The following is a 23564-nucleotide window of genomic DNA, read 5'->3' on the forward strand; positions in this document are numbered from 1 at the left end:
GTTCTGAATTGGCGGCTTTCGCAAAGTTCGCTTTGGTTGTTGTTTTCTGTACACTGATTTATTGTTTATTATTACATCCTTACATATTATGCTAAAGTGTAATTTGTGGAGCCAAATTTATGAACGCTTTCACAGCGGAAACTGTTTGTTATCGCCAGCGGGTTACATGATGCACTAGGCAGCCGGAATTAAAAGATAAAACTTCGTTATCGCATCGCGGTTAGTTGCTGTTCAGTTGCCCCTACTAACTGTTAGGGACAGAGGCGGCTGCTCTAAAACCATTTTGAATTTAGCTCAGGGAAAGCTAAGACTTTCAATGGATTTTGAACATAAAAATTTAAGCCAGCCCGATCGATGCACTTGTGAATTTATTCATGGTAAATTTATAACTTAAACTTGTTTCAGTGTATGGTCTATATTTCCGGTCAATTTTTGTAAATTTAGAAGAAAATCTAGTTTATATTTTGATATTTTGTTGATGTTTCTTCTCAGCCGCTGTGGGAGCAATTCCATCTTTGAGCAAAGGTGATTTTTTTCATATATATATTTTTTAAATCCAAAATAAGCAAACTCCACATCACAATGCCCCCTTAAGAAATGTTTATGTAACAGAACTAATAACCAAGGCTGTGCCACCTGCGTTTACCCAATCAGATCGTAAAAAATTACGAAATAAGATCCTGTCGAACTGAGAAATGGGCAGATGGTGCGCGTTGCACCACCAACGCAACTGCGTCAGACACAATTGATCACTCCTCTCAAAAAGTATCGAAAGGAAACTTTCACTCGCAGCAGAAAAAGAAGCTTATTGAGGCAAAGTATATAACAGTGAAAATGGTAAGCCCTTTACATGCTTTATCATGCATGCTACAATCTTAGAAATAGTATTTTATTTGAATTCAAGGCGGAAAGCATCAGTTTTTTTTGGCACGTTGCCTCTTTTAAATTTAACCAATCTAGCAGTGTTCAAAAAGATATAATACTGTGTTTTTGGCGTAATTTCTCAAGCGATGCATAATTATTATTGATCAGCGGGACAAAATTTCTCATAATACTATTGAAACGAATGTAATTTCGAAAAATTATCGTTATAGAGATATGTTATATTTCTTTATCGTGAAAGGTTTTATTTCACCATCGATTCTTCTTTTTAATCACCATGATCAACGTGAATTTTTCTCAGTCTATCTGGAAATCTTCGAAAATGATATTAGTTTTAGCAAAGTAAGATGAAATATTACGAAAGGCCTCAGTGAAAAAGAAGAGGCTCAATTTTGAAATAAAACATTTCAGCATCGATTTTTTTCTTTTTAATCACCACCTTTTAGTTTATTACGAATTTGTCGTGAATGTCATTAGCTCTATCAAAATAAGGTGAAATATTACGACACGCTAAGTGGATATTTATCGATGACACTGTCATTTGAAAATAGTCTTTTGACAGGAATGAATACAGCCAAACGAGTTACGAGTTGGGAAGTCAGGCAATGGGTCATTTATGGCGCGCATTTATTTCCTGCAAAGGATTAACTCTCTGTTTATGTGCCAGAAAGCTGGAAAATGAACCAAAAGGCCATTTACGAGTTGCTTTGTTTCATATAAAAATTAGTTTTGTCTGCATATCATCGAATGAAAAGTGATGTTCATAATAAAAGTTATACATGAAGCCTCGCTTTCATAATGAGGTTCAAAGCAACTCAGAAGTGCCTATTCGTTGTGGGTCTCAACACTCTCGATCTAAAATAATTAATTCCTAAAGTAAACAACAAGAGGTTCGGAATGAAAAAGGCTCGTAGAAAACCCGGCTTTGCTAACTGTGAGTAGAATCGCTGAGCTGATTTTCCAGCGGACGTCCGACAAAGAAACAGGTTATATTTCGTCTGAGCCGTGTATTCACATGCATACATATATATGTTAAAATTTGACTTTAAATTCAACTTTGTTGCTGCCATCACTTTGACAACATACAATACAATTTATAATTACAAGCAGATAGAAATGTAAAAGCGATAAGGAGTCTATAGAAAAGCACAAATGCTTGAAGTAATCACTGAGAATTCTTTCTACGGTCATTGCATGTTACAATTTATCTGAAATGGCGTTAATCATATCGGATGAGCGTTCGTGCACGATTTAGCGAAACCGTTCATTCATTAAAAAAAATCACCAAAAACCAAAGTTTAGTCAATACAGACAACATTAATTTATTTCAAAGTAAAAGAAAAAAGAAAAGATACTAAATTGGAAAGGGGAAACAAAAATACAATTTTGTATCAGTTTTGTTTACGGTAAGACGTAAAAGCGCCCCGGTCCATCAGATTCATTTTCCAACTTTTAGCGCAAGTGAAAAACTCCTCGCAATAAGTTGGAAAACAAGAATATACTTAGTGTATAAAAATTGAATTTTGTTTATTTAGTTAGAAAAGCGTTTCCGTCCAACTGATTCATTTTTCTGACTTTTGGCCCAATTAAAAAGAAAAACTATTTGGAAAAACAAAATATACTTGTAATTAAATTGAGATAAAATTTGATAAATGAAAACTGCATTTAAGTTTGCTTTCCGTTCTCTAATTTAATGTTTTCCTGTTTACTTAAAAATGAATAAATACTGTCTAGATGAACAATGTTTGGTCTTACGACATCGTTTTTCCCATTCGTGTACGGATCGATGAGTTTTAAAGGTGATACAATTCTTTTCTGTTTTTTTATGGAAAGTTGAGTCTGCGAAAGTCCGTATTTGAACGAAAAGCTTAGAACGTGCTCGTGGCTAAAATTACTTGTTTTTCCATATCCTTGCAAAAAGCGCACATATAATATTCAACGCATTATGCATAAATACATTACAAGAAAATGACAAACGTGTGCTCGTGTTTGGAAACTGCCACTTTTAGTTTACGAACTTAAAATGTTTTAATCGGTTTACCGGTAACACACTGTTTTCTCGATGGTAAAAAATTATGTGAACAATTTTAGGAATATCCTGTTTAGTCTTGGCCCAAAGCGAAAATGTTTTTTACATGGTTTAAAAAATAACTATTCTTCAGTTTTGCATCGTTTTCCCTGTGGCAAATATTAGATATCCGCTATCACCCGATATATACTTGTACTTCATCCGATCGATACAGCAACCGAAACTGGCAAAGCCTCGAAGGACGCTGCAAAAGTTTTAATTGAAGGTAATCTTTCAGCCAAGAGTTTTATCACCCGATGTAGATGTATATAATCCGATAAACTGACTAAAAGGATTCAGATTAATCGCTAAAACCTCCGTTTAATTTCTAAAAGCGGGCGCTTTATCGGTAGTGAATAGAAGTTACCAGTGATAATCACGGCCTGATTGCGTGCGAACAGCACACGCTGAATACAGTTTACTTGATTTTTTTTTTTTGCACTGTGCGTGATTAGATTTAAAAGGCAGAGCTGAAAATGCGACTTTCTTGCCTTGATTACAATCGGGCGATTGAATATTAAAGTAGATGGGAAAAAGCAACAGTAATTCCACAACCGCGCATTGGATTGTAGTCGAACATAACGCGTAGTGCCGAGTCAAAAAATCTAAGGGGTATATAAGTGTTTCTCCAGTTTTGTCATAAGAAACAAGAAATTTTACGAAAACTCACTGTTTCCTCTTCATAAGAAAGACCAGAAGCCTTAATGGCCACTATGTCTCGTGTATGGTATCCTGTATGATCCGATATACGTACTAAGCCAAACAAACCTCGGGAAATTGACGGCATTAACCAAAGATCCAATTTTTAAGACAATAATTTAAGATTCTCGTCGCGCGATTTTGAAACACGTATTTTTTCTTTTTTTGTTCAACGAGCGCGTGGGGATGAATTATAGTTGACGTAAAAGCTTCATATGGCAACATTGTCAATGTGAAAGAAGCGGCTTAAGAAAACATATGGCAGATCCAAGATGGCGGCTGTTTGACGTTATTTCCACGCTTCACGCTTATGTTTCGGAAATTTTTTTCAGTAGTGTTATATATGCCTTGGTCGTAGCTTGGACACTGTTGAAATTACGGAGGGGGTTCATTTTTAACATGACGCACTGAGCTCAGTTGTATAGTAAAGACAAGTTGCGTGCGTTATAAGTTCGTTGAGTCTTTTGCGATCGGGCAACGTAGCTGGACTTTTCAAATTTGCGAAAGTACACCACGCAGTAGTCTTGCAACAGAGCCGAACCCACGGCCTTCAAGTCCCACTCCGGCCACTTGGATTTGTTTCACGGTAGTATTGTTTGCAAATCCACGGCCACGCTCTGTAAAATAGCCAGCTGGTTTGCCGCCCGCCAGTTAGGATTTTTAACAAATATTATGTTCAGTTTACATATTTAGTTCAGTCATTTACAGTGCCCCCAATTAGCATTACAGTTCTAAAATAACACAATGACACTTATTATTATTTCTGCGTTTAGGGGGCCTTCGTTTTCTCAACATTACATTCACTGTTTCTTTTTATATCTTTGTGGATTTGTTTCAGTCTGCAGTCAGTATAAGGAAATATGTTTGGCTTGCAAGGGACTTCCAAGGATAGTGCAGAGCCGTGGTCAATTCAAGGGCTGAGTGCGCAAGCCCACTGAACCTTTCTTGGCCTCCCCTGTGTTTCTCTCTAGCACAGAAATAACGAGACTATCCATGTAGGTTTGATTTGGTTTATCGTTCAGTGTATACGTACGTTTTCCAGAAGTTTTGTCTTGTATATAGACATCTCCGGCCGGGATCTATTCTTTTTACAGTTTAAAAAGATTGATATTTTCTGAACGGTTTTCATTCAAGTTACCATTCTTGTACATCATTGCAATCGACAAGCTACAATTGTAGCTTGTTAAAAAAATAACAAATTAATTTTAGGAGTATACGTACTGTGAGTGCGTTCTGTAAATTTTAATTTTAGTTTGATGAGAAGTCTTTATTGCGAAATTTAAATAAGAATGAACACAAAACACACAAAAATATAATTTCCGAGGAATTTGCATGCCATATGGTTTGAGCAGTATTGTTTTTTCAGTCTCAGAAAAGGTGCGTTGCCATGTTTACGAAGTCGCAAGTGGAGCCGATACGTTCAGCGTCTCAGCATCTACCGGGTCCCACAAAAAAAGTCACTCGCGGAAGGCGACGCCTTCGCATAGCCTTGATGACGCTCATGTGTTTGGTAGCTATAAGTGGTTTAATTGTTCTTACAACGTTGGACAGCATTAAAGCGAGAACACATACTGTCAAAATGAAAACTTTGCAGACTAGCGTTAAGTTGAGCATCGAAATCGCAAACCTTGTTCACCGACTACAAATTGAACGCGGCACAAGGGTTCTTCATGTGAGTTCTGGCGGGGCTGCAAGTACACAGAAAAAGGTACTTGATGCGCAAGAAAAGACAGACCAGTTGGCCAAAACTCTTGATACTTGGCCGCAGGAGCTAACCAGATACCAGTTTAACAGCAAAGATACTTTTATGATGCTCGTGAACGAGCATCGTAAATTACACAAAATCGGAAACAGTACGATCGAAAGCGAGATCAGATTTTACTCGAAACTTATTTCAGACCTGTTTGACTGGTTATTCCAAAACGTCTCTTTGTCTGAGTACGATATTCTATCAGAATTTATTGGCTACCAAACACTCCTGGCCGCAAAAGAGAAAACGGGCATTGAACGCGCTCTAGGAGGCGCATTTTTTATTCGAGGACAATTCAAAGAAAAATCAGAACTGCTTTGGTTTGCGGAGCATAGCTTTCTTGGAAAAGAAAAATTAGCCTTCAGCATGCAGCTGCTGCCAGATTTGAAAAGAATTTACAACAACTCCTTGAAGGCCAGGAACAAGACGCTTTTATCGCAAATAGAAGCCGAAAGAAAAGTCATCTTGAACAATAAAAAGCAGAACGCCTCAGCTGAATCTGGAATAAGATGGTTTAAACTCATGAGCGCTTACCTGGACGCGATCCTTGATGTTCAAACTGAGATCGGGGTTTTGATTCTTGATAAAATCGACAATTACGTCTCTGAGAGTGTAAATGATCTGATTCTCAAACTCTCCGTAATTGGCTTTGTTGTTTTGCTGTTGCCGTCTTTCGTGTACAGCGTTTACACCATCCAGGGTTATGCTGCCAAGCTCCATCAAACCACAAGAAATCTTAAAGAGGAGAAGCAAAGAGCTGATACTCTTCTGTACCAGATGCTACCACTCCAAGTGGCAGAGCAATTAAAAAGTGGAAAGAGCGTAAAAGCAGAACAATTTGAAAGCGTGACAGTCTTCTTTAGCGACATAGTCAACTTTACCGAAATATGCGCCAGTATTTCCCCGATGGAGGTGACACAGATGTTAAATCGCATCTATGGACTCTTCGATAACCACATCGATAAATATGACGTTTATAAGGTGGAGACGATTGGTGACGCCTACATGGTGGTATCAGGGCTTCCAAACAGAAACGGACACAACCACGTGGCGCAGATTGCTGTGATGTCGCTTCACTTGGTCGAGCTAATGGAAAGCTTGGCAACTAGTTCAGAGGAAGAAAAAGATCTTTGCATGAGAATTGGGATCCACACAGGTAAATTGAAATAATGCAGCTCTGCAATTTCTTTAAACGGATTTCCGTGGGAAATGAAATAATTATTCCGGCGCTTTTAGAAGAACATCATTTTGAGAAGTTAAGTTAAGTAAGTTTAATGGCCTTAGCTCCTACGAGTCTCCTGTAGCTCAGTGGTAGAGCATCGGAACTAGTAATCGGAAGGTCTTAGGTTCGACTCCTGATAGGAGTAGTCGGATTTTTTCCGAATATGCCTGTGTCACTTACTGAATGATACATCATTCTCATTTATTTACCAGGCTTAAAAATATTCCATCTCATTTATTCCAACATCATTTTATTAGGAGATTACTGAGTGCAGTCGCACCTCTCCAACATGACCATGTTTAATTGTCGCTATCGACGATACATTTGCATATGCGTGGTTACCTCAATTTTCTTTTTTAATAGCCCTTGTTTTAACAAAGATCTTAAAATATCTTCTTTTCATTCATAGTCATAAACCGTGCAAAAATACCTTTGAATTAGGTGCCCTTAAGAAACTAGAGTTGGAACTCAAAAGGAGGTACCGCTATCCTAAAATCCGGGTTTAGATTTTAGTTCATTTACGGCCAAGATTAAGGTCCAGGTCTAAGAATTTCTGGTCACACTTAAAATCAGTTAACTGGCGAAGAGGTATGTTAATGTTAGCTGCCGCTGACCGCCATCACCTCACTATTCGTTCTTTGTGATCATTTGCCGTTCCAGGCCCTTGTGCTGCAGGAGTAGTGGGAAACAAGATGCCTCGTTACTGTTTGTTTGGTGACACTGTCAACACCGCATCGAGAATGCAAACAACGGGCATGCGTGAGTAGCTTTGTACCTGTAAGAAGGAATAGAGTGTTTTCATTCACGTGACTACCGGCCATATTGGTTTACTGAAACAAAAGAAAGTATTTGCATAAAAATAGAGTTCAATTCCCAGAGGTTTAGTTTGGGACACCAACATGGCGGCCATTTCTTTGTTTTCGGACACCAACATGGCCGCCGTGACGTCATGTGAAAACACTCTATACGAGTGTATTGAAGCCTCAATACTTACCGCTAAAAACTGACATACAAAAATAAAACATGGAAAACAAAATTAGCTTTCAGGATGTAAAACGATTTAACGTGTTACAAGCTTTCGATTCTTCCGCGGAATCTTTTTCAAATAAGTAAAATGTTAATTTATTTCACGTGACTTCAGGTGGTGTGAGTCACGTAACAAAATGTCCAAAAGGAACCCTAGCACTGTATCTCGATGGCCTCCGGCCTCCTTCTCAGGATGTCAGTTTCCCTCGCGAGGATTGTTGTTGAGGACATGTCCAGGGAGTGTCCCGAGTTCTTGAGGTGTTTCCCCACGGCCGAATTTAAAATAATTTCCTTTTTCATTCCTTTTTATAGCTACTGTCTATAACTACCTGTTATTCTCAATTCTTGTGTCTATGACGCTTTAATTTCAACACCATGATAAAAAAATGTTGCCTGTCTCCAATTGATATATGACAGGCCAGCCAAGCTAAGAAATTGCTACCAGCTGCGGTGCAGTCTGTACATCATAAGTGGTTCTTAAGAGTTATTGTTGTGGTTTCTCCTAAGAGCTGTAAAATAAATATTGAATTCATCACAGAATTAATCAAACTCTTATTTTGCAGAAGTCTTCATTCCGAAGGTAATACTGACTGCAAGCTTACTTTCACTTTTCAGCGAATAAAATTCATGTCAGCCGAAACACGAAAAATATGCTGCAGTATCTCGGTGGATATACTTTACAGTTCAGGGGATTTGTCGATGTCAAGGTAGGGTTTGAAAGAACTGAAACAGATGCATTAAAGCCAGTTGATCCATACTTTATAATTAGCAGTCTGTAGTATTTCTCTACCAATGATCATGGTAGCACAGAAAGCCGCAGATATTTAGAGAAAAAAAACTCTTCCAAATCGACACTGTCTCTTAATCCCCACAGAATCAGCGAACGCCTTTCATTCGACTATTTTGTTCTTGCTTTACACGTTACCATGCTTCCACCATTAGCGTAGCTTCACTGCCTGCGCAGGGTTTTTTTAGCTTGAACTCATCACATTTAAGAATTAAACCCCGGCATTTAACATGATTGTGTTACTTTAATTTGTATGATTTATCCCTTGATTTGATAAAACATGTGTCCGTAAAGTTTATTCTAAGAGCTTGCTTTTATGCGGACACTTTTCCCTGTCCCTTTCGCGTCTGTATTAACAGGATTCCAATGAACTTACAAACTGGAACACAAAACAATTTTTTCCACTACATAACACATCAATTTTGACTTTATACTAAAGACTACAAGTGAAAGCAAACTTTACTGCGGTGAACGACTCATTCTGTGTAGCAGCAGAGCTTAAGACGATTTCTGGGTAGGAAGCTGATCATAATGACGTCATTTCGTTCTCTTTTAGGGGAAGGGTGCGATGGAGACTTACTGGCTTTTGCAACACACGGAATGACTTGATTAAAGGAGTTAGAGTTGGTTTTTTCCCTCTGTGGATCAAATATCAGCCGAATTCAATAACCGACTTTTGCAAAATTGCAACCCGGCTGCATTTCTGCACCGATAAGCAGGCCGCTCTGGAAACGCATGTAGTCATTCAAGGATGTTACAAACTTGGCTGCCTGATCTGGCTATTTTCAGTTTAGCCGAGCGGTTTTACGAAGACTTTTCCCATCAAGCCTCACGCTCCTGTTTTCCCGCGCTTTCTACGAAAAGCGTTGGCGCTTGGGGACGATGCAGGAAACTTGATCCATTTTAATGAAAGTAAAGTAATACGGACAGAATTTTCTGGCAACTTCTCGCGCAAGAAAACGGTGCGAGAAATTAAGTTGTGATTGTTTGTTTTCCGCATTACCACCTTGTCACGCAACAAATTTTTATGTTGTAGCAAGTAGGCTTCGCTTCTACTTTTTATACATGAACATTTGTTGCGCGCGATTATTGCCGATATGTTGCAAGAAAACGTTGCCTGTATTACTTGGCTTTTAAACACGAAAAATAAACATTATAAATATGTAAATAAGGTTTCGAACTAAGAAAGACATGTAGATATGTGTACAGGAGTACCACTCAAATTTTCGAATTTATAGATAAAAAGATTGTGGCTAGGCCATTTTTTCAATTTTGAGAGCAGCTGTTAACATAGGCTTTTATCTTGAAAAATGTGTAACATTTACTGTCACCTTTGATCTAAATGCAGCATATGGAGAGCACTTGACCTTTGCAGATTATTATCAGTGTAACTAAAGATTGGAAACGGTTGAAATGGATTGATTGATTTCCAGTGGGCATTTAGCCCAATTACCCACCATTAGAGCTGTTTTCAATTGAGAGTCGAAAGTAATTCCGCGTTTGCTTTGGTTTTGCATTACTACGCACTGTAATTGGTTAACAAAACTCCGGCCACTTTCTCAACCAATGGGACTCCAAACCAAAACCAATATCGTGTTTTCGCCGCACTCGTTTTCCCGCGCTTGGCGCCAGTTACATGTATTTGCTTCGAATTCTGATTGGATCATTGTGATGTTTACATCTGTTGCAATTGGCCAGAGTAATTACTTTGGTTTTGGGTTTTACAACAGGAAACCGCTCTATCTTATAAAGAGTAGAACTATAAATACATTGTTTTTCTTTCAATGAGCTTTATTCGTATTCAAATAAAGTTGAAAGTTACATGCATCCCTTGAGCAGCTTTCCACAGTCGAACACATAAATGAGTATATGTGTGTTTTAGCGACTCGTGAACATTATTAGTCCAATCAGTCATGCTTCTTGTGCTTTCCTTTCTTTTCGTCGCTGATTTTCTTTCCCTCCTTCTTTTTGTCACCTTTGCGAATTTTTTTGCATGATGAGCAAGGTGAGGGATAAGGGTAAGGTGCGGGATAAGGTGCGGGATAAGGGGAGGGGTATGGGCTAGGGTATGGGATAGGGTATGGGCCAGGGTATGGACCAGGGTATGGATAAGGGTAATCACCACCTTCTTTTCCTGAAAGAGAAATGAAATAAAAAGATTGGTTACAGTAGTTATAGTAGAACTAATAGTAAGATAACTATATGAGAGGTCGATGCTCTCTCCTACGCTTTATTGCATAAATTGTCAGCGTTACTGCAGATCCCGAGAGGGTTTGACCACCCACACGATAACCTGTTTGAGATAGGCCTCGACTCAAACGCAAGACAGTCATCTTCGGCAACGAAGGACAGCCGTTATTGTATAAATTAGCGGAAGGCCTTCCTTTGTTCCTAGGCCTCACAACGAGCAAACCGAACTTTTACCGAGTTAGTTACACGTCAGTTATCTATTATTTTCTATATTTACCATCTTTTGAACCACTATGGGAAGGTCTGTCGCCATCTTCTTCTTCTTCTTCTTCTTCTTCTTCTTGAGATTCCGACTCGTTCTTATCCACGTCAGCTTCATTTTCTTCCGCCTTGTCCTTTTTCGTCTTTTCGAGTGCCTTTCCTTCCGTTAAGCTGACCATTAGCACCATAGCAAAAAGGCCAGCGATTAAGAGTAGTGATCCCTTCATGGTCAAGTCTAAAAGCATTATTTAAAAGACGTTAAAGGTCTATTGTAATAAACTGAGAGATCCAGTATTAACTTTAAAAAAGGTTCAAGGTACAATCAACCTAATGCGATTATAAGAAGATCAAATGGGCACGTGATATTTCGTTTTAGTGTTCGCGCTTGAGTTTGCGGTTGGAAAGGTAAAAAGTTCCGAAAAAAATTCTGATGACCAACAACATTACTTTTGTCTTTGCATAGTTCTTGTTAGTCTATCGTGCTTCGCCTCCATATCAGTTATTTTGGTAACACGTAAGTTGGGTTGAATTTGTTAAATTTGTTTGTTAAAACAAATATTTAAGAAGGAAGCTCATTCTATGTGGAAAATAGTACAAGAAGAGGCAAGGAAACATGAGAGATACTTTCTATAAAACTCACTCATTCCAATTCACTTACATTCTAGTCTTCTCTTGCTCCAGATATCTGATCTTCTCTGGCGTTAAAATTGAAGTGAATTCTTGACAACAATACGCGAGCGTCATAACAAGGCCCGTTTGAATTATTTAAAGGGATAGAACGGGTGGGTTTGACAGCCTGTCCTTCCTCTATTGATAAAAGTCAACTCCTTGTGGCCTAAATACTTACACCCCTGGTCTGTAAGGTGCTCGAGTGTTTAACATTACAACAAAAAGAAGGTTCGCGTAGCTTACCCATCCAAACGTGTCAGTTTGTCAGTTTTAACCTAAATTAATTTTATTTTTAGGTGTTTATTAAGAACCGTGTCCAAGTTGTTTCTAAAACAAACTTCTTCTGCAGATTACCTGAAAGCACTTTACATTAACCATCGGCGATTTTGAAAGGAACAAAAGTATTTGATATTTCCACAAGAGGATTTTCACGCTTCAACTGCACATTTCCCCTGGCTATTTCTCGTGGATTTTTACTCTTATTCCACTTCGTATTTCCGTACAAACAAGGCATCCATGTAAAACAGTTTTCTCTTGTCAGTTTGTAATCTTAGACTTCAGGGACGCTACACAACGCATCTTCTTGTCATGATTTTCTGCTATAGTCCTATTAACAGAATTGCTTGTCGTTCTTGTCAGAGTTTCCGGCACGTGTCATATTTACCCGCCGGGCATTTAACTCCGGAGTGTTTTACATAAGATGAATTACTTTTTAATATAAGGTGGTTTAATATAAGGTATAAGTTATGTAAAATCACTCTTTAATATCAAATAACTAAGAGTCTCTTTATCTATGTAGCCTCACAGGAAATTACTGCTCGGCAGCTTCCGTTTAATCGGAGCCTTTCATAAACTGAGGTTCAAACTTAGGCTAACATGATTCATCGTTTGATTCTGAGAATAAAACATATTAAAGATGTTTTTCCTGGTTTTCCTTCATCGTATTATGATCTTTAAAAGGGCTTTTAGTGTCTTTGATCAGGGTGACCCGCTATGACTCTTCAGCTGAAAGTTTAGAAAATGACGGGAAAAATTAGAGAGCGCGCTATTAGTTTCCGAAATTGCGAGGAAAAATCTCGGAAAATTGCAGCTGAACGTTTTCGCAGAAAAGGTGATATCTATATTTCTCCTAAAACAAAAGGCAGTTATTTTTCCATTACAGAGTCCAACCAATTTGAGGCAGTCAGCCTCACTAGGGAGCGAGCAAGTGGCCGCTTTAATGAGAGAGGGTGGTCACTTTATATGAGTTCCCAAGAAATAATAGCGAGAACTGTAGTTTAGAAGCAAGCCGTATTTGCCTTACGGACATACGAACGTCTATGATAGCGTCTATGAATCTTTATTTATTCAGTAACATTTTTAAAAGAGAAGTGTGCTTTGTGATAATTGTAGTAGAGTACCATTGTGTTAAAATGCACTCCTCGTGATAGCTTGTATTTCAAGCTCTCTCTTTTCATCCCTTTAAAGGGTCAAACTAAATCACGTTTTTTTTTCTGCCCGTTAATAACAGAGTACTTTTTAACGAGGTTTGGCCATGTACCTGTGAAGAACAGTTTTGCTTTTCTAATTTAACTTATTACGACAGCAACTTGATATTTCAGTTCTTTTGTTCATTGTTCGAAGTCACGTGTTATGACGTGGACGGATGTCTGAATTTGGGCACATCCGAAATCGGCTACCACGTGCATTTGGTAAAACACTCGACTCGCGTTGGTGTTCTACTTTTTGCTGTGCTACACGGAGCCGGCTCCCGTTGTATACTGCGACATCTGACCACTGAAAAGAAGGAGGCTACTTATGTTGTTTGACTTTAACGAATATCTGAGATGATTCAGGACTTCTGAAGTCTTTTTTGGGGGTTGCCCTTCGTATGGCCCCTTGCTAATATCTGGATTCAGTTGACAAGAAATAACACAAAAGACCACCTCGCCTTCCAAGCGTGTGGGCGAAAACAGTGTCAAAACTTGTTGACCTTAGGGCCTTGCGAAAGATTTATTTTACTGAAGGAGCGGCCCGTTGAGGGAGAATGTAAATATCGGTTTTTGTAGCGAGGTTCCACTGTACCAAACGAATCTCGGATACCCATGACAAAATAAATGCCATGATTTTTGAAGTTAAGCTGGATGTAATGCCAATTGAAATGATATTATCATCATTCCAAGTGGTGGTCGTATTTATCTAAGTGAAGGACAACTCAACCGACTCAACGGTCAAAGACCTGAAAGACTACAACTCAACAACTAACCCGCGATCAGACTCGTTGTTAGTAGCATTTTTATTCTTCTTGTCTTTCGTATTTCCGCGGGAATGGTTTACCAAATGAAATGAAATTGAGCCTGAGCTGGTCACAGGTTACTTAACAACCTGCTAAACTGACTTTGTTGGCACTGAACCCATAGAAATTATTCCAACCATCAACGGAATCATGAAGGTCTTGATGTCGATGATCCAGCACATTTATCAGAAAACGACCTCGTTGGCGATATAAACTCTCGCATGAATAACTGAATAACATCTGTTTCGGATATAAAATTGTGTTCGGAAACAATAATAAGTCACGTGATCAAACTTGCGCGTTAAGGCAAAGGAACGCATTAAGTTTTATAATGAGAGAAAATTTCATCCTGTTCTAGGCAGTCAAACCGAAGAAATTGCAATTATTCATTTTCTCTGAACACTCTTCAACCCAGGCCTTAAACAAATGAGATGTTTGAGATAAATCGCCGCTATTTTAAACACGTGACTTAAAACTGCAAATTGGGCGCGAAAAAAGTTGGATTAAAAAAGTGCGACAAAAATTGCATGTGTGAACGGAAGTTTTAAAATTACATGAATAATAAGTACTGTTGGAATATAATTTTTCGAATCAGAGCTTCACTGAACCAGAACTTGGAGTTCAATTAGAGTATTGCTGCGCGCGCGTTAGAAAGGACTTTGTGACGTAATCAAATCGACTACACGCTGCGAACTGAAATATTTTCCAGGCTATACGACCGAAAATGTTTTGTTATATTTTCTGTTTGGTCAAATGTTGAATTAACAACAACATGAGTAGTAAATAAGGGCGGTTCAGTCCATAACCAATCAGGACACAGGGATTGTACCACGTGACCGGAATGGACCAATCAGCGTCGAGTTACGTTCCTGTTTAGTGGTGAGACAATCAGTCAGAGTATTCCTGTTCTATAATTAGTTCCTTCAGGATTCGATTATGGATAGTATATTCTTTAGTAGAAATGCAAATAATCTTGTCGATTTATAATATAACTTTACAGTCCAACAGTTAAGAAAGTGAGGTAAGCCCTCTGTCATTGAGTCGATAAAACAAATACTAATTACAACACGTAGAAGACAAAGCTCTTTTTGTATTTTCGGATAATTTAATTAACGTGAATACGTCGTTGTTGTGTTTCAACTCTATAAATCGACACAGAAAGCTAGTAGATGTCTTGAAGATGAGTCATTTATCTTTTGAAATATTTTTTTGATGTAGATAGCAAGAGTATAATAGTTACCGTATTTTCTCGATTAAACGCCGGACCCCGATTAAACGCCGGGTCAAAACTGCTAATTTTTAAATAAATGCCGGGGGCGTTTGTTCCAGGTACCGGCGTTTATTTGCGTCGAGCAAACAAGTAGAGATATTCACTAGAAAAGCACTGCTATGATACGTACTGTACGGTATACTGCTTTTGTTACTTTAATAAATGCCTAACAAACAAGTCTGGCGTAACATTAACTGCGATGTATGCTGTACAGCAAAACAAACTTGAAAATATATAGCAATGTTCACGTTCCTGTTGTTCCACTATGGGAAGGTCTGTCGCCATCTTCTTCTTCTTCTTCTTCTTCTCGAGATTCCGACTCGTTCTTATCCACATCAGCTTCATTTTCTTTCGCCTTGTCCTCTTGATCTAACGTCTTTTCGTGTACCTTTCCTTCCGTTAAGCTGACCATTAGCATCATGGCAAAAAGGCCAGCGATTAAGAGTAGTGAACCCTTCATGGTCAAGTCTAAAAGAATAATTTAAAAAACGTTAAAGGTCTATTGCAATATACAAAGAGATCTAGCTACTGACTTGAAAAAAAGGTACAATCAACCTAATGCAATTATGAGAAGATCGAATAAGGACGCGGTTCGTTTTAGTGTTCGCGCTTGAGTTTGCGGTTGAAAAAGTGAAAGTTCCCAAAGTAGTTTCGATGAACGTCCAATGGGACACAGCTGGCCTCTTAGACTCAGCCTGCTTGGACACAGTTTATTTGTTCACGCTATAACATGACGAAAGAAGGTGGGAAATCATTGTTAGTGTGCGAGCGCTTCTGGGAATTCTCTTTCTCAAAAAAAATTCTTAATTACTTAAAAAAATTTTTTATAGTTAATCGGCATTACTTAGCAATGATATTTTGCCACTTTAGAAAGAAGAATGGGTGCTTGTTAAAACAAATATTTATGAAGAAAGCTCATTCTATGTGGAAAATAGAACAAGAAGAGAGTCAAGGAAACATGAGAGATACATTTCTATAAAACTCACTCATTCTAATTCACTTACATTCTAGTCTTCTTTTGCTCCAGATATCTGATCTTCACTGGCGTAAAAATTGAACTGAATTCTTGACAACAATACGTGAGTGATATAACGAGGCCCGTTTGAATTATTTAAAGTGATAGAACGGGTGGGGTTGACAGCCTGTCCTTCCTCCATTGATAAAAGTCAACTCCTTGCTGCCTAAATGCCAACACTCCTGGTCTGTTAGGGTGCTCGAGTGTTTAACATTACAACAAAAAGAAGGTTCGCGTAGCTTAAGTATGCAAATGTGTCAATTAGTCTGTTTAAATCTAAATTAGCTTTATTTATAGGTGTTTAAGAACCGTGTCCAAGTTGTTTCTAAAACAAACTTCTTCTATAGATTACTTGAAAGCACTTTATATTAACCATTGGTTATTTTGAAAGGAACAAAAATATTTGATATTTCCTCAAGGGGATTTTCACGCTTCAGCTGCACATTTCCCCTGGCTATTTCTCGTGGCTTTTTTCTCTTATTCCACTTCGTATTTCCCTACAAACAAGGCATCCATGTAAAACAGTTTTCTCTTGTTAGTTTGTAATCTTAGAGTAAATTTTTATATAAGATACATTTGGGATGTATTTTGTCAATATTTCTCTGTACTGATGACGAATTTACCGCGTGTGTTATTTCGTTATTCCACGAGCTATTATTATTATTATTATCATTATTATTATTATTGTTTTTGACGATTTCTTGGCTTTTAATGGCCATCGCTTCCGACAAGACTGTAAGTACAAAACACTGTTTTTCCAGCGACAAGAAAACACTGACTTTGAGGCGAAAAGCAAAAAAAACTCAAAACCTGTCTACGCCACTCCACACGCCATCTTGCGTGCGGAACGCGCGACTTAAATTAATTAATGTCCAGTCCTCGCGCGGTGCAAGGCTTAGAGCGCGCGCGGCTAACATGTAAAAATACAACAATAAAGAGACAGAAGTGTCAATGTCAGCAAAAACGAACGAATTGTCCAAAACACCCCCGCCCGTGACGTGAACCGGGGGGTAACGTCACTCTTTGTCCTCCTCATGGTGCGCTTCTAGTAGGGCCAGCTTTCCAACAGGACGGACACACGTTCCTGACTTCGTGAGGACTTCTGCTGATCTGATAAGGCCATCTGCACTGGCGATGGGTGCCATTACTCGCCCCAAGCGCCAATGCCCTCTGGGTACATTGTCATCGACGACAAGAACGAGATCTCCCCGGCGAAGGTTCCGTTGTATGTTAGGCCACTTACTGCGCTCAATGAGGTGAGGCACATATTCTCGTCTCCAACGACGCCAAAATTGATCCGCCAGGAATTGACTGTGCCTCCATCTCCGACGTAACGACATGTCCCGCTGGACAAACTCACCCGGTGAAGTATTCACGCTTGCGCGACCGTGCAGAAAGTGGTTTGGCGTTAGAGCACTGACATCAGACGGCGACATACTGCTACCACCATACACAAGCGGACGGGAATTGAGGAGAGATTCAACTTCAGCGACTACGGTGAGAAAGGTTTCATCTACCGTAAGCACGTTCCCTAGCATCACTTTCATCGCTCGCTTGGTGGACTTGATCAGAGACTCCCACGCTCCTCCAAACCATGGCGCGGCAGGTGGGTTGAAACTCCATTGGACTCCGCGGGCACTGAGTTCATCCTGGATCTGCTCTTGGTCAAACTCGGCTAGGGCCTCACGTAGCTCACGTTCAGCACCCACAAAATTCGTGCCATTATCACTCAGGATACGTACTGGGTTTCCTCGGCGGGCTTTGAAACGTCGGAGTGCCATGATGCACGAGTCCGTGTTAAGGCTGTGAGTGACTTCAAGATGAACGGCACGCATGTGCAGGCACGTAAAGAGACAAACATATCGTTTCTCTTCTCTGTTGCGACCAACGCGAACTTTGAATGGACCGGCATAGTCTAATCCCACATGCTGAAATGGTGTGCTTACTCCACCGAGTCGTATTTCAGGCAAGTTACTCATCTTCTGGGTCAGCGGTCGCACGCGACGCCGATGACAGAGCGGGCATTTCACGGTACAATTCTTCACCTCCGCACGTCCATGTAAGATCCAAAACTTCTCTCGTAAATGATTGAACACATGTTCTACTCCCGCATGGATGAGCTTTTGATGATAGTGGATGACAATCATGCGTGTAACATCGTGTCCATGATCTAGGATGATCGGGTGCTTGGCTTCCCAGGGTAGTTCCGCCTGGTCAATTCTTCCACCAACACGGAGGATTCCGTCTACCAACTGTGGATCAAGACTTACGACCCGACTAGTGCGGGGAACAGGGCGTCCTTTGGACAACGATTCTATTTCAGCTGGGAAGCGGTTTCTCTGCGCCCACTTGATCCAGTACAACTCGGCTCCTTTCAGTTCTTCAACAGTTAAGGCTCCTGACTCACGTTGCTCTTTGTTTCGCAGGTTATAACGGAAGCGTAAGATCCATGCTGTCACGCGGAGAAGCTTTATCCAAGTAGAGTAGGCGGTAAGATCAACAAGTGGTGGGACTGACACCTGCTCAACCCTAAGCACTTTCCTCTTCAGTTCAGCTTCGGCTAGCGGCGGTGCAGACATCGGCACGTCATCAATCGGCCATTCTGATTCGTCAGACTTTAAGAATTCTGGACCTTGGATCCATGTTGATTCTGCCTGAATGTCGCTTGCAGAAGTTCCTCTTGTTGCAAGGTCTGCAACATTCAGTTTTGTGCGCACATGATACCACTGTGTAGGATTACTCTCAGTCAGTACCTCGGCTACTCGGTTGGCAACAAACGGACTGAAGTTTCTGGGCTCTCCATAAATCCACCAGAGTGCTGTGGTAGAGTCTGACATATACTTGACAACGCGCATGCTCAAATCCAGCTGCTCACAAACGGTCTTTGCAAGGCGCACAGCTAACTGACAACCCATCAACTCTCCTCGCGGGATAGAAATCGTCTTCAGAGGCATGAGACGAGTCTTTGCCATAAGCAGATGACACACAGTCTCTCCATCAGTCGATGTGGCGCGCATGTAGGCGGCCGCGGCACATGCGACTTCCGAGGCATCGCAGAAGAGAACTAACTGCTTTTCCCATATTTTCCCTGGCTGACGGTAGATGTAACGCGGGACAGTAAAGGACTTCAGGGCTGTTATCTCCTCCTCCCACTTGGCCCATTCAGCAGTCATATCCGCTGGCAGCGGGTCGTCCCAACCTAAACCACGAGACCATGTGCGTTGCAGCATGACTTTCGCGCGAATGACGAACGATCTTGCCCATCCCAAGGGGTCGTACAATCCAGCCAATTTCTTGAGAATACCACGCTTCGTATTTTGTGCTGGTGGACGATCAATGTGAGGTAGTGCGAGCCCCAGGCTGTCTGACTTCGGATCCCACCTGATACCTAGAGCTCTGCCAGACGGTAGCTCTCCCGACTCTAGGCAGTTATTAGGAACGGCTCGTTCTGCTTCCGGTACTGTAGCTAAAACGTCTGGTGAAGAAGAGATCCACTTGCGCATAGGAAACCCTCCCTTGGCCATGAGAGCTGTGACGTCCTCGCGTAAGGTCACTGCTTCTGTTTCGCTCCCACAAGATGTGTACAAGCCGTCTACAAAAATGTCACGCCTAACCACGGCGGCTGCGGTAGGCCATTCTTCCTGGTTGTCTTCTGTGGTACGTCTCACAGCGAAGTTTGCTTCACAAGGTGATGACTTGTCTCCGAACACTAGGCAGTTCATCTCGTAGACGTCAGGGGGTCTTTTCGTGTCCATGTCACGCCATAGATATCGGTGATACTTGCAGTCCTCTTGTCTCAAGCGCACGTGGCAGAACATGTCAGAAACGTCTCCGGAGAGTGCGACATATTTCTCACGGAATCTAAGCAGGATACCCGGCAAGTCGTTGTGCAGGCTAGGTCCCGTCTCAAGGCAGTCATTGAGGCAGATTACTTCATGCTTCGAGGCGGAGTCGAACACAACTCGTGGTAATGGCTTGTGAGGCGAGATCACTGGGTGATGGGGTAGAAACCAGCGTTCGCCGTCCATCCGACGTTCCTGCTCAGACAATCTGCGCGCGAAACCCTTTCCTATGTATGCGTCAATTGCTTTTCGGTAGCCTTCCGCTAACTTTGGCTCTCGCTGTAAACGACGCTCAACAGATTCTAACCTTTTTAGCGCAGTATCGTAGTTGTCGGGCAACGGCAGTCTATTGGCTTTCCACAGGAGTCCTAATTCGTACCCAGACCCCACTCGGCGGCATGTCTTGTTTAGCATGTCCATCACTCGCTGTTCCGTGCGTGTGTAAGGCGGAGCTGTCTCCACTCGAACACCAAAGACGTCTATGTCCCAGAACTTTCGCAGTTGATAGTTGACATCATCCTCAGGCTCAATCACTTGCACGCGCAGGATACGCTTTCCCAGGCCACTGGCGGTTGTTGAGACTGGACCGGCGATCACCCAACCTAGTGGCGTTAACTCGGCATATGGCTCCGAATGCTCCCCTCGTCTGACTTCTATCGGTGCCATTAAGGCTGCAGCATCTAGGCCTAGTAACACATCCACTGTCCCGTCAGCAAACGACTCAAATGGGACATCACGCAAATGCACATAGTGTTGCTTTACTTCCGGCCAGTTAATAGCGTCTACAGGCGCACATATGTTCTTCATGGTCCAGGCATCCACATTTGCCTTTGTCACAGATGACGCAAAGGGCAGGCGCACTCGCTGCGACTTGACGGTTGTAGTTACTCCTCCAACGGCAACCACAGTAAGGTTCTGCTTGGGACCTTGAATGCCCAGCTGTGCGGCAAACCCGGTTCTTATCAGTGTTGTTTCACTGCCTGTATCCAGGAGTACTAGGCCCATAATAATCTGCCCCGAGTCACTTACGAAAGGGACGGTCACAGTTTTCAATGCGACTTTACTGGTACCGGTCACGTTTCCCTGTGCTTTACCGCAACGGACTCCTTTATTCTCTGTCGGCAACTCTACGATCTGCGGTTCTTGCGGTTTCAGCCCCTCCTTAGGGGCGGTCTAAGGCAAACACAGCTGCTTGTAATGCGTCGGCAAAGCGTTCAAATCCTTCACGATCCTTTTCCTTAATGTCTGGCCAATTGGTTATGCGACGCAGGTGTGCATCTACGACTTCACGGGGGTCCCCATACCTCTCAGTTAACAATTTAACGGCTTTCTCATAGTCCCCTTGCTCCCCAGTCAAACAGGCAATTACACTTCGGACCTTATCGCTGAGGGAGTTGTTCAAGTGAGCCAGCTTGATCGGACCAGATAGAGCTCTGTTTTGATGAACGAGCGAGCTAAAATACCCCAGAAATATGGCCACTTATCAGGGTCCCCCTCGAAGGTCGGGACTTTAACACCTTTGAGTCCACTTCCCTTATTAAACTGGAACTCCCCTGACAGGACTGGAGAACTTTCGGCTTTATTTACATTGCTGGAATGTGCTTCGAGAGTCTGGGTCTCAGTTTTCCTTGTTTCAGCGAGGTAATCTGACACTTCGCCCAGAACTTCATTAACATTATATTCTAAATCTTCCAGCCACATACCATCAGTTTCAATGGACTCCGGGGCAATTTCTTCTAGTCTTCCTGTCAGATCGCGGGCCTTATCTCTCGCTTCTTCGATACTTTTAGCAAATTGACATACCTTTGAAACGCTGCCCTTCTCAGCGATCAACTCCTTGATACGATTTGCACTTTTCGTCGCAGTTGACTCGACAACAGACCTCTTTGATCGGCATTTTTCAACTTCGCTCACCTCTGGCATCTTTTAGACGTTGAATCTGACTCCGTTATTCGGCTGTAGTGTGGGTAAAATCCGGCGGCAACTCGGCTAACTATCCGTCTGTAATTCGGCTGATATCTGGCTGCAACTCGGCTAATGTCCGGCGTCAATTCGGCTAAAATGCGGCGGCAACTGGCTAAAATCCGGCTCGAAGGACCAAACTGTTTTTGACGATTTCTTGGCTTTTAATGGCCATCGCTTCCGACAAGACTGTAAGTACAAAACACTGTTTTTCCAGCGACAAGAATTAAAACACTGACTTTGAGGCGAAAAGCAAAAAAAACTCAAAACCTGTCTACGCCACTCCACACGCCATCTTGCGTGCGGAACGCGCGACTTAAATTAATTAATGTCCAGTCCTCGCGCGGTGCAAGGCTTAGAGCGCGCGCGGCTAACATGTAAAAATACAACAATAAAGAGACAGAAATGTCAATGTCAGCAAAAACGAACGAATTGTCCAAAACAATTATTATTATTATTATTATTATTATTATTATTATTATTATTATTATTATTATTATTATTATTATTCCACGAGTTATTCCAACCGTTATTCCTCGAGCGTGCGTTGGATATGAAGTAATTAAATAACCAACGAGGCGCGTAGCGTAAAGTTCTTCATAATCACCCCTTATCCAACAAAGCGAGTGGAATAATTGCTGTATTAAAAATAACTCAAGTAATGTTACCAGATCTTGCTGAATTCGTTTTGCAAGAACGACCACAGGACACTTCAATGGACGTTATTTTTTTCGAGCACGGTATAATAGCCGATAACCATGCATGGCTGCTAGGCCAATAAAAACCCCAGATATCCCGCTTTTAATAAATGAGATAATATTAGGCAGGAATATCAAAATTTCGGCTACACATCACATTTTCTTTTCACTTATTTCATCCTTCAGCTTCATATTTTTTTTCACGCTAGCAATTCAGTAATTGTATGCCTGTGTCAGTTTGTCAAGAGGGCTTTTCCAACGTGTCTCGTATACACTTCAGGTAAGCTACACAACGCATCTTCTTGTCATGATTTTCTGCTATAGTCCTATTACCGAATTGCTTGTGGTTCTTGTCAGACTTTCCGGCACGTGTCATATTCACCCGCCGGGCATTGCGTTTTACACAAGATAAATTTCTTTTTAAGGTGGTTTGCAAAACGCGTGAAACGAAAGTAGACAAACAAACTAAAAAACACAATGGAATTAGTGTCTTGTAATGGCTATTTGTCTAATTATCGACATATTACGAGTTATGTAAAATCACTGTTCAATATCAAATAACTAAGAGTTTGCTTATCTCTATATGTAGCCTCACAGGAAATTACTGCTCGACAGCTTTCGTCTAATTGGAGCCTTTCATAAACTGAGGTTCAAACTTAGTCTCACATGATTCATCGTTTGATTCTGAGAATAAAACAGGTTAAACATATTTTGCCAGATTTAACTACATCGTATTACTATCTTTAAAAGGGCTTTTAGTGTCTTTGATCAGGGTGACCCGCTATGACTCTCCAGCTAAAAGTTTAGAAAATGACGAAAAAAAAATTGGAAAGCGCGCTTTCAGTTTCCGAAATTACGAGGCCTTTCGGAAAATCGCAGCTGAGCTTTTTCTTCCAGAAAAGGCGATATCTATATTTCTCCTAAAACAAAAGGCAGTTATTTTTCCAT

The 23564-nt window shown here is 41.0% G+C and overlaps 3 protein-coding genes across 4 annotated transcripts; 1 reads left to right on the forward strand and 2 right to left on the reverse strand.

The window, feature by feature from the left end:
* Positions 1 to 730: 730 nt before the first annotated feature.
* LOC146461784 (uncharacterized) lies at positions 731 to 10066 on the forward strand. The gene is made up of 6 exons (XM_085086657.1): positions 731 to 837; positions 4488 to 4644; positions 5016 to 6555; positions 7282 to 7380; positions 8263 to 8354; positions 8991 to 10066. The coding sequence occupies exons 3-6, from the start codon at positions 5037 to 5039 to the stop codon at positions 9036 to 9038; spliced, it is 1758 nt and encodes a 585-aa protein (XP_084942783.1). The 5' UTR covers positions 731 to 837; positions 4488 to 4644; positions 5016 to 5036; the 3' UTR covers positions 9039 to 10066.
* A 134-nt stretch (positions 10067 to 10200) lies between these two features.
* Positions 10201 to 16186, reverse strand: LOC146461785 (uncharacterized). 2 transcript variants are annotated; one of them, XM_085086660.1, is made up of 4 exons: positions 16104 to 16186; positions 15409 to 15567; positions 10902 to 10958; positions 10201 to 10568 (listed from the first exon to the last, which is right to left on the reverse strand). In XM_085086660.1, the coding sequence occupies exons 2-4, from the start codon at positions 15557 to 15559 to the stop codon at positions 10342 to 10344; spliced, it is 435 nt and encodes a 144-aa protein (XP_084942786.1). In that variant the 5' UTR covers positions 15560 to 15567; positions 16104 to 16186; the 3' UTR covers positions 10201 to 10341. The 2 variants fall into 2 exon arrangements, with proteins under 2 accessions (XP_084942786.1, XP_084942785.1); XM_085086659.1 differs by lacking the exons at positions 15409 to 15567; positions 16104 to 16186 and adding an exon at positions 11544 to 11679 and having other exon boundaries at positions 10902 to 11120.
* A 944-nt stretch (positions 16187 to 17130) lies between these two features.
* LOC146461786 (uncharacterized) lies at positions 17131 to 20961 on the reverse strand. Its single transcript, XM_085086505.1, has one exon. The coding sequence runs from the start codon at positions 20959 to 20961 to the stop codon at positions 17131 to 17133; it is 3831 nt and encodes a 1276-aa protein (XP_084942631.1).
* Positions 20962 to 23564: the final 2603 nt, after the last annotated feature.

This window comes from Pavona decussata, unplaced genomic scaffold (genome assembly GCF_977016875.1).
Source record: "Pavona decussata unplaced genomic scaffold, jaPavDecu1.1 SCAFFOLD_195, whole genome shotgun sequence".
NCBI classification, from domain to species: Eukaryota; Metazoa; Cnidaria; class Anthozoa; order Scleractinia; family Agariciidae; genus Pavona; species Pavona decussata.

What these genes read in the sequence shown, in the direction of transcription:
- LOC146461786 (XM_085086505.1), bottom strand. Translation starts at nt 20,961, where the DNA reads ATGGGCCTAGTACTCCTGGATACAGGCAGTGAAACAACACTGATAAGA.
- LOC146461784 (XM_085086657.1), top strand. Translation starts at nt 5,037, where the DNA reads ATGTTTACGAAGTCGCAAGTGGAGCCGATACGTTCAGCGTCTCAGCAT. An exon ending in GAGAATTGGGATCCACACAG is followed by an intron (nt 6,556 to 7,281) that starts GTAAATTGAAAT and finishes TTGCCGTTCCAG; the next exon opens with GCCCTTGTGCTGCAGGAGTA. An exon ending in AATGCAAACAACGGGCATGC is followed by an intron (nt 7,381 to 8,262) that starts GTGAGTAGCTTT and finishes TTCACTTTTCAG; the next exon opens with CGAATAAAATTCATGTCAGC.
- LOC146461785 (XM_085086659.1), bottom strand. Translation starts at nt 11,112, where the DNA reads ATGAAGGGATCACTACTCTTAATCGCTGGCCTTTTTGCTATGGTGCTA. An exon ending in CCATAGTGGTTCAAAAGATG is followed by an intron (nt 10,569 to 10,901) that starts GTAAATATAGAA and finishes TTTCTCTTTCAG; the next exon opens with GAAAAGAAGGTGGTGATTAC.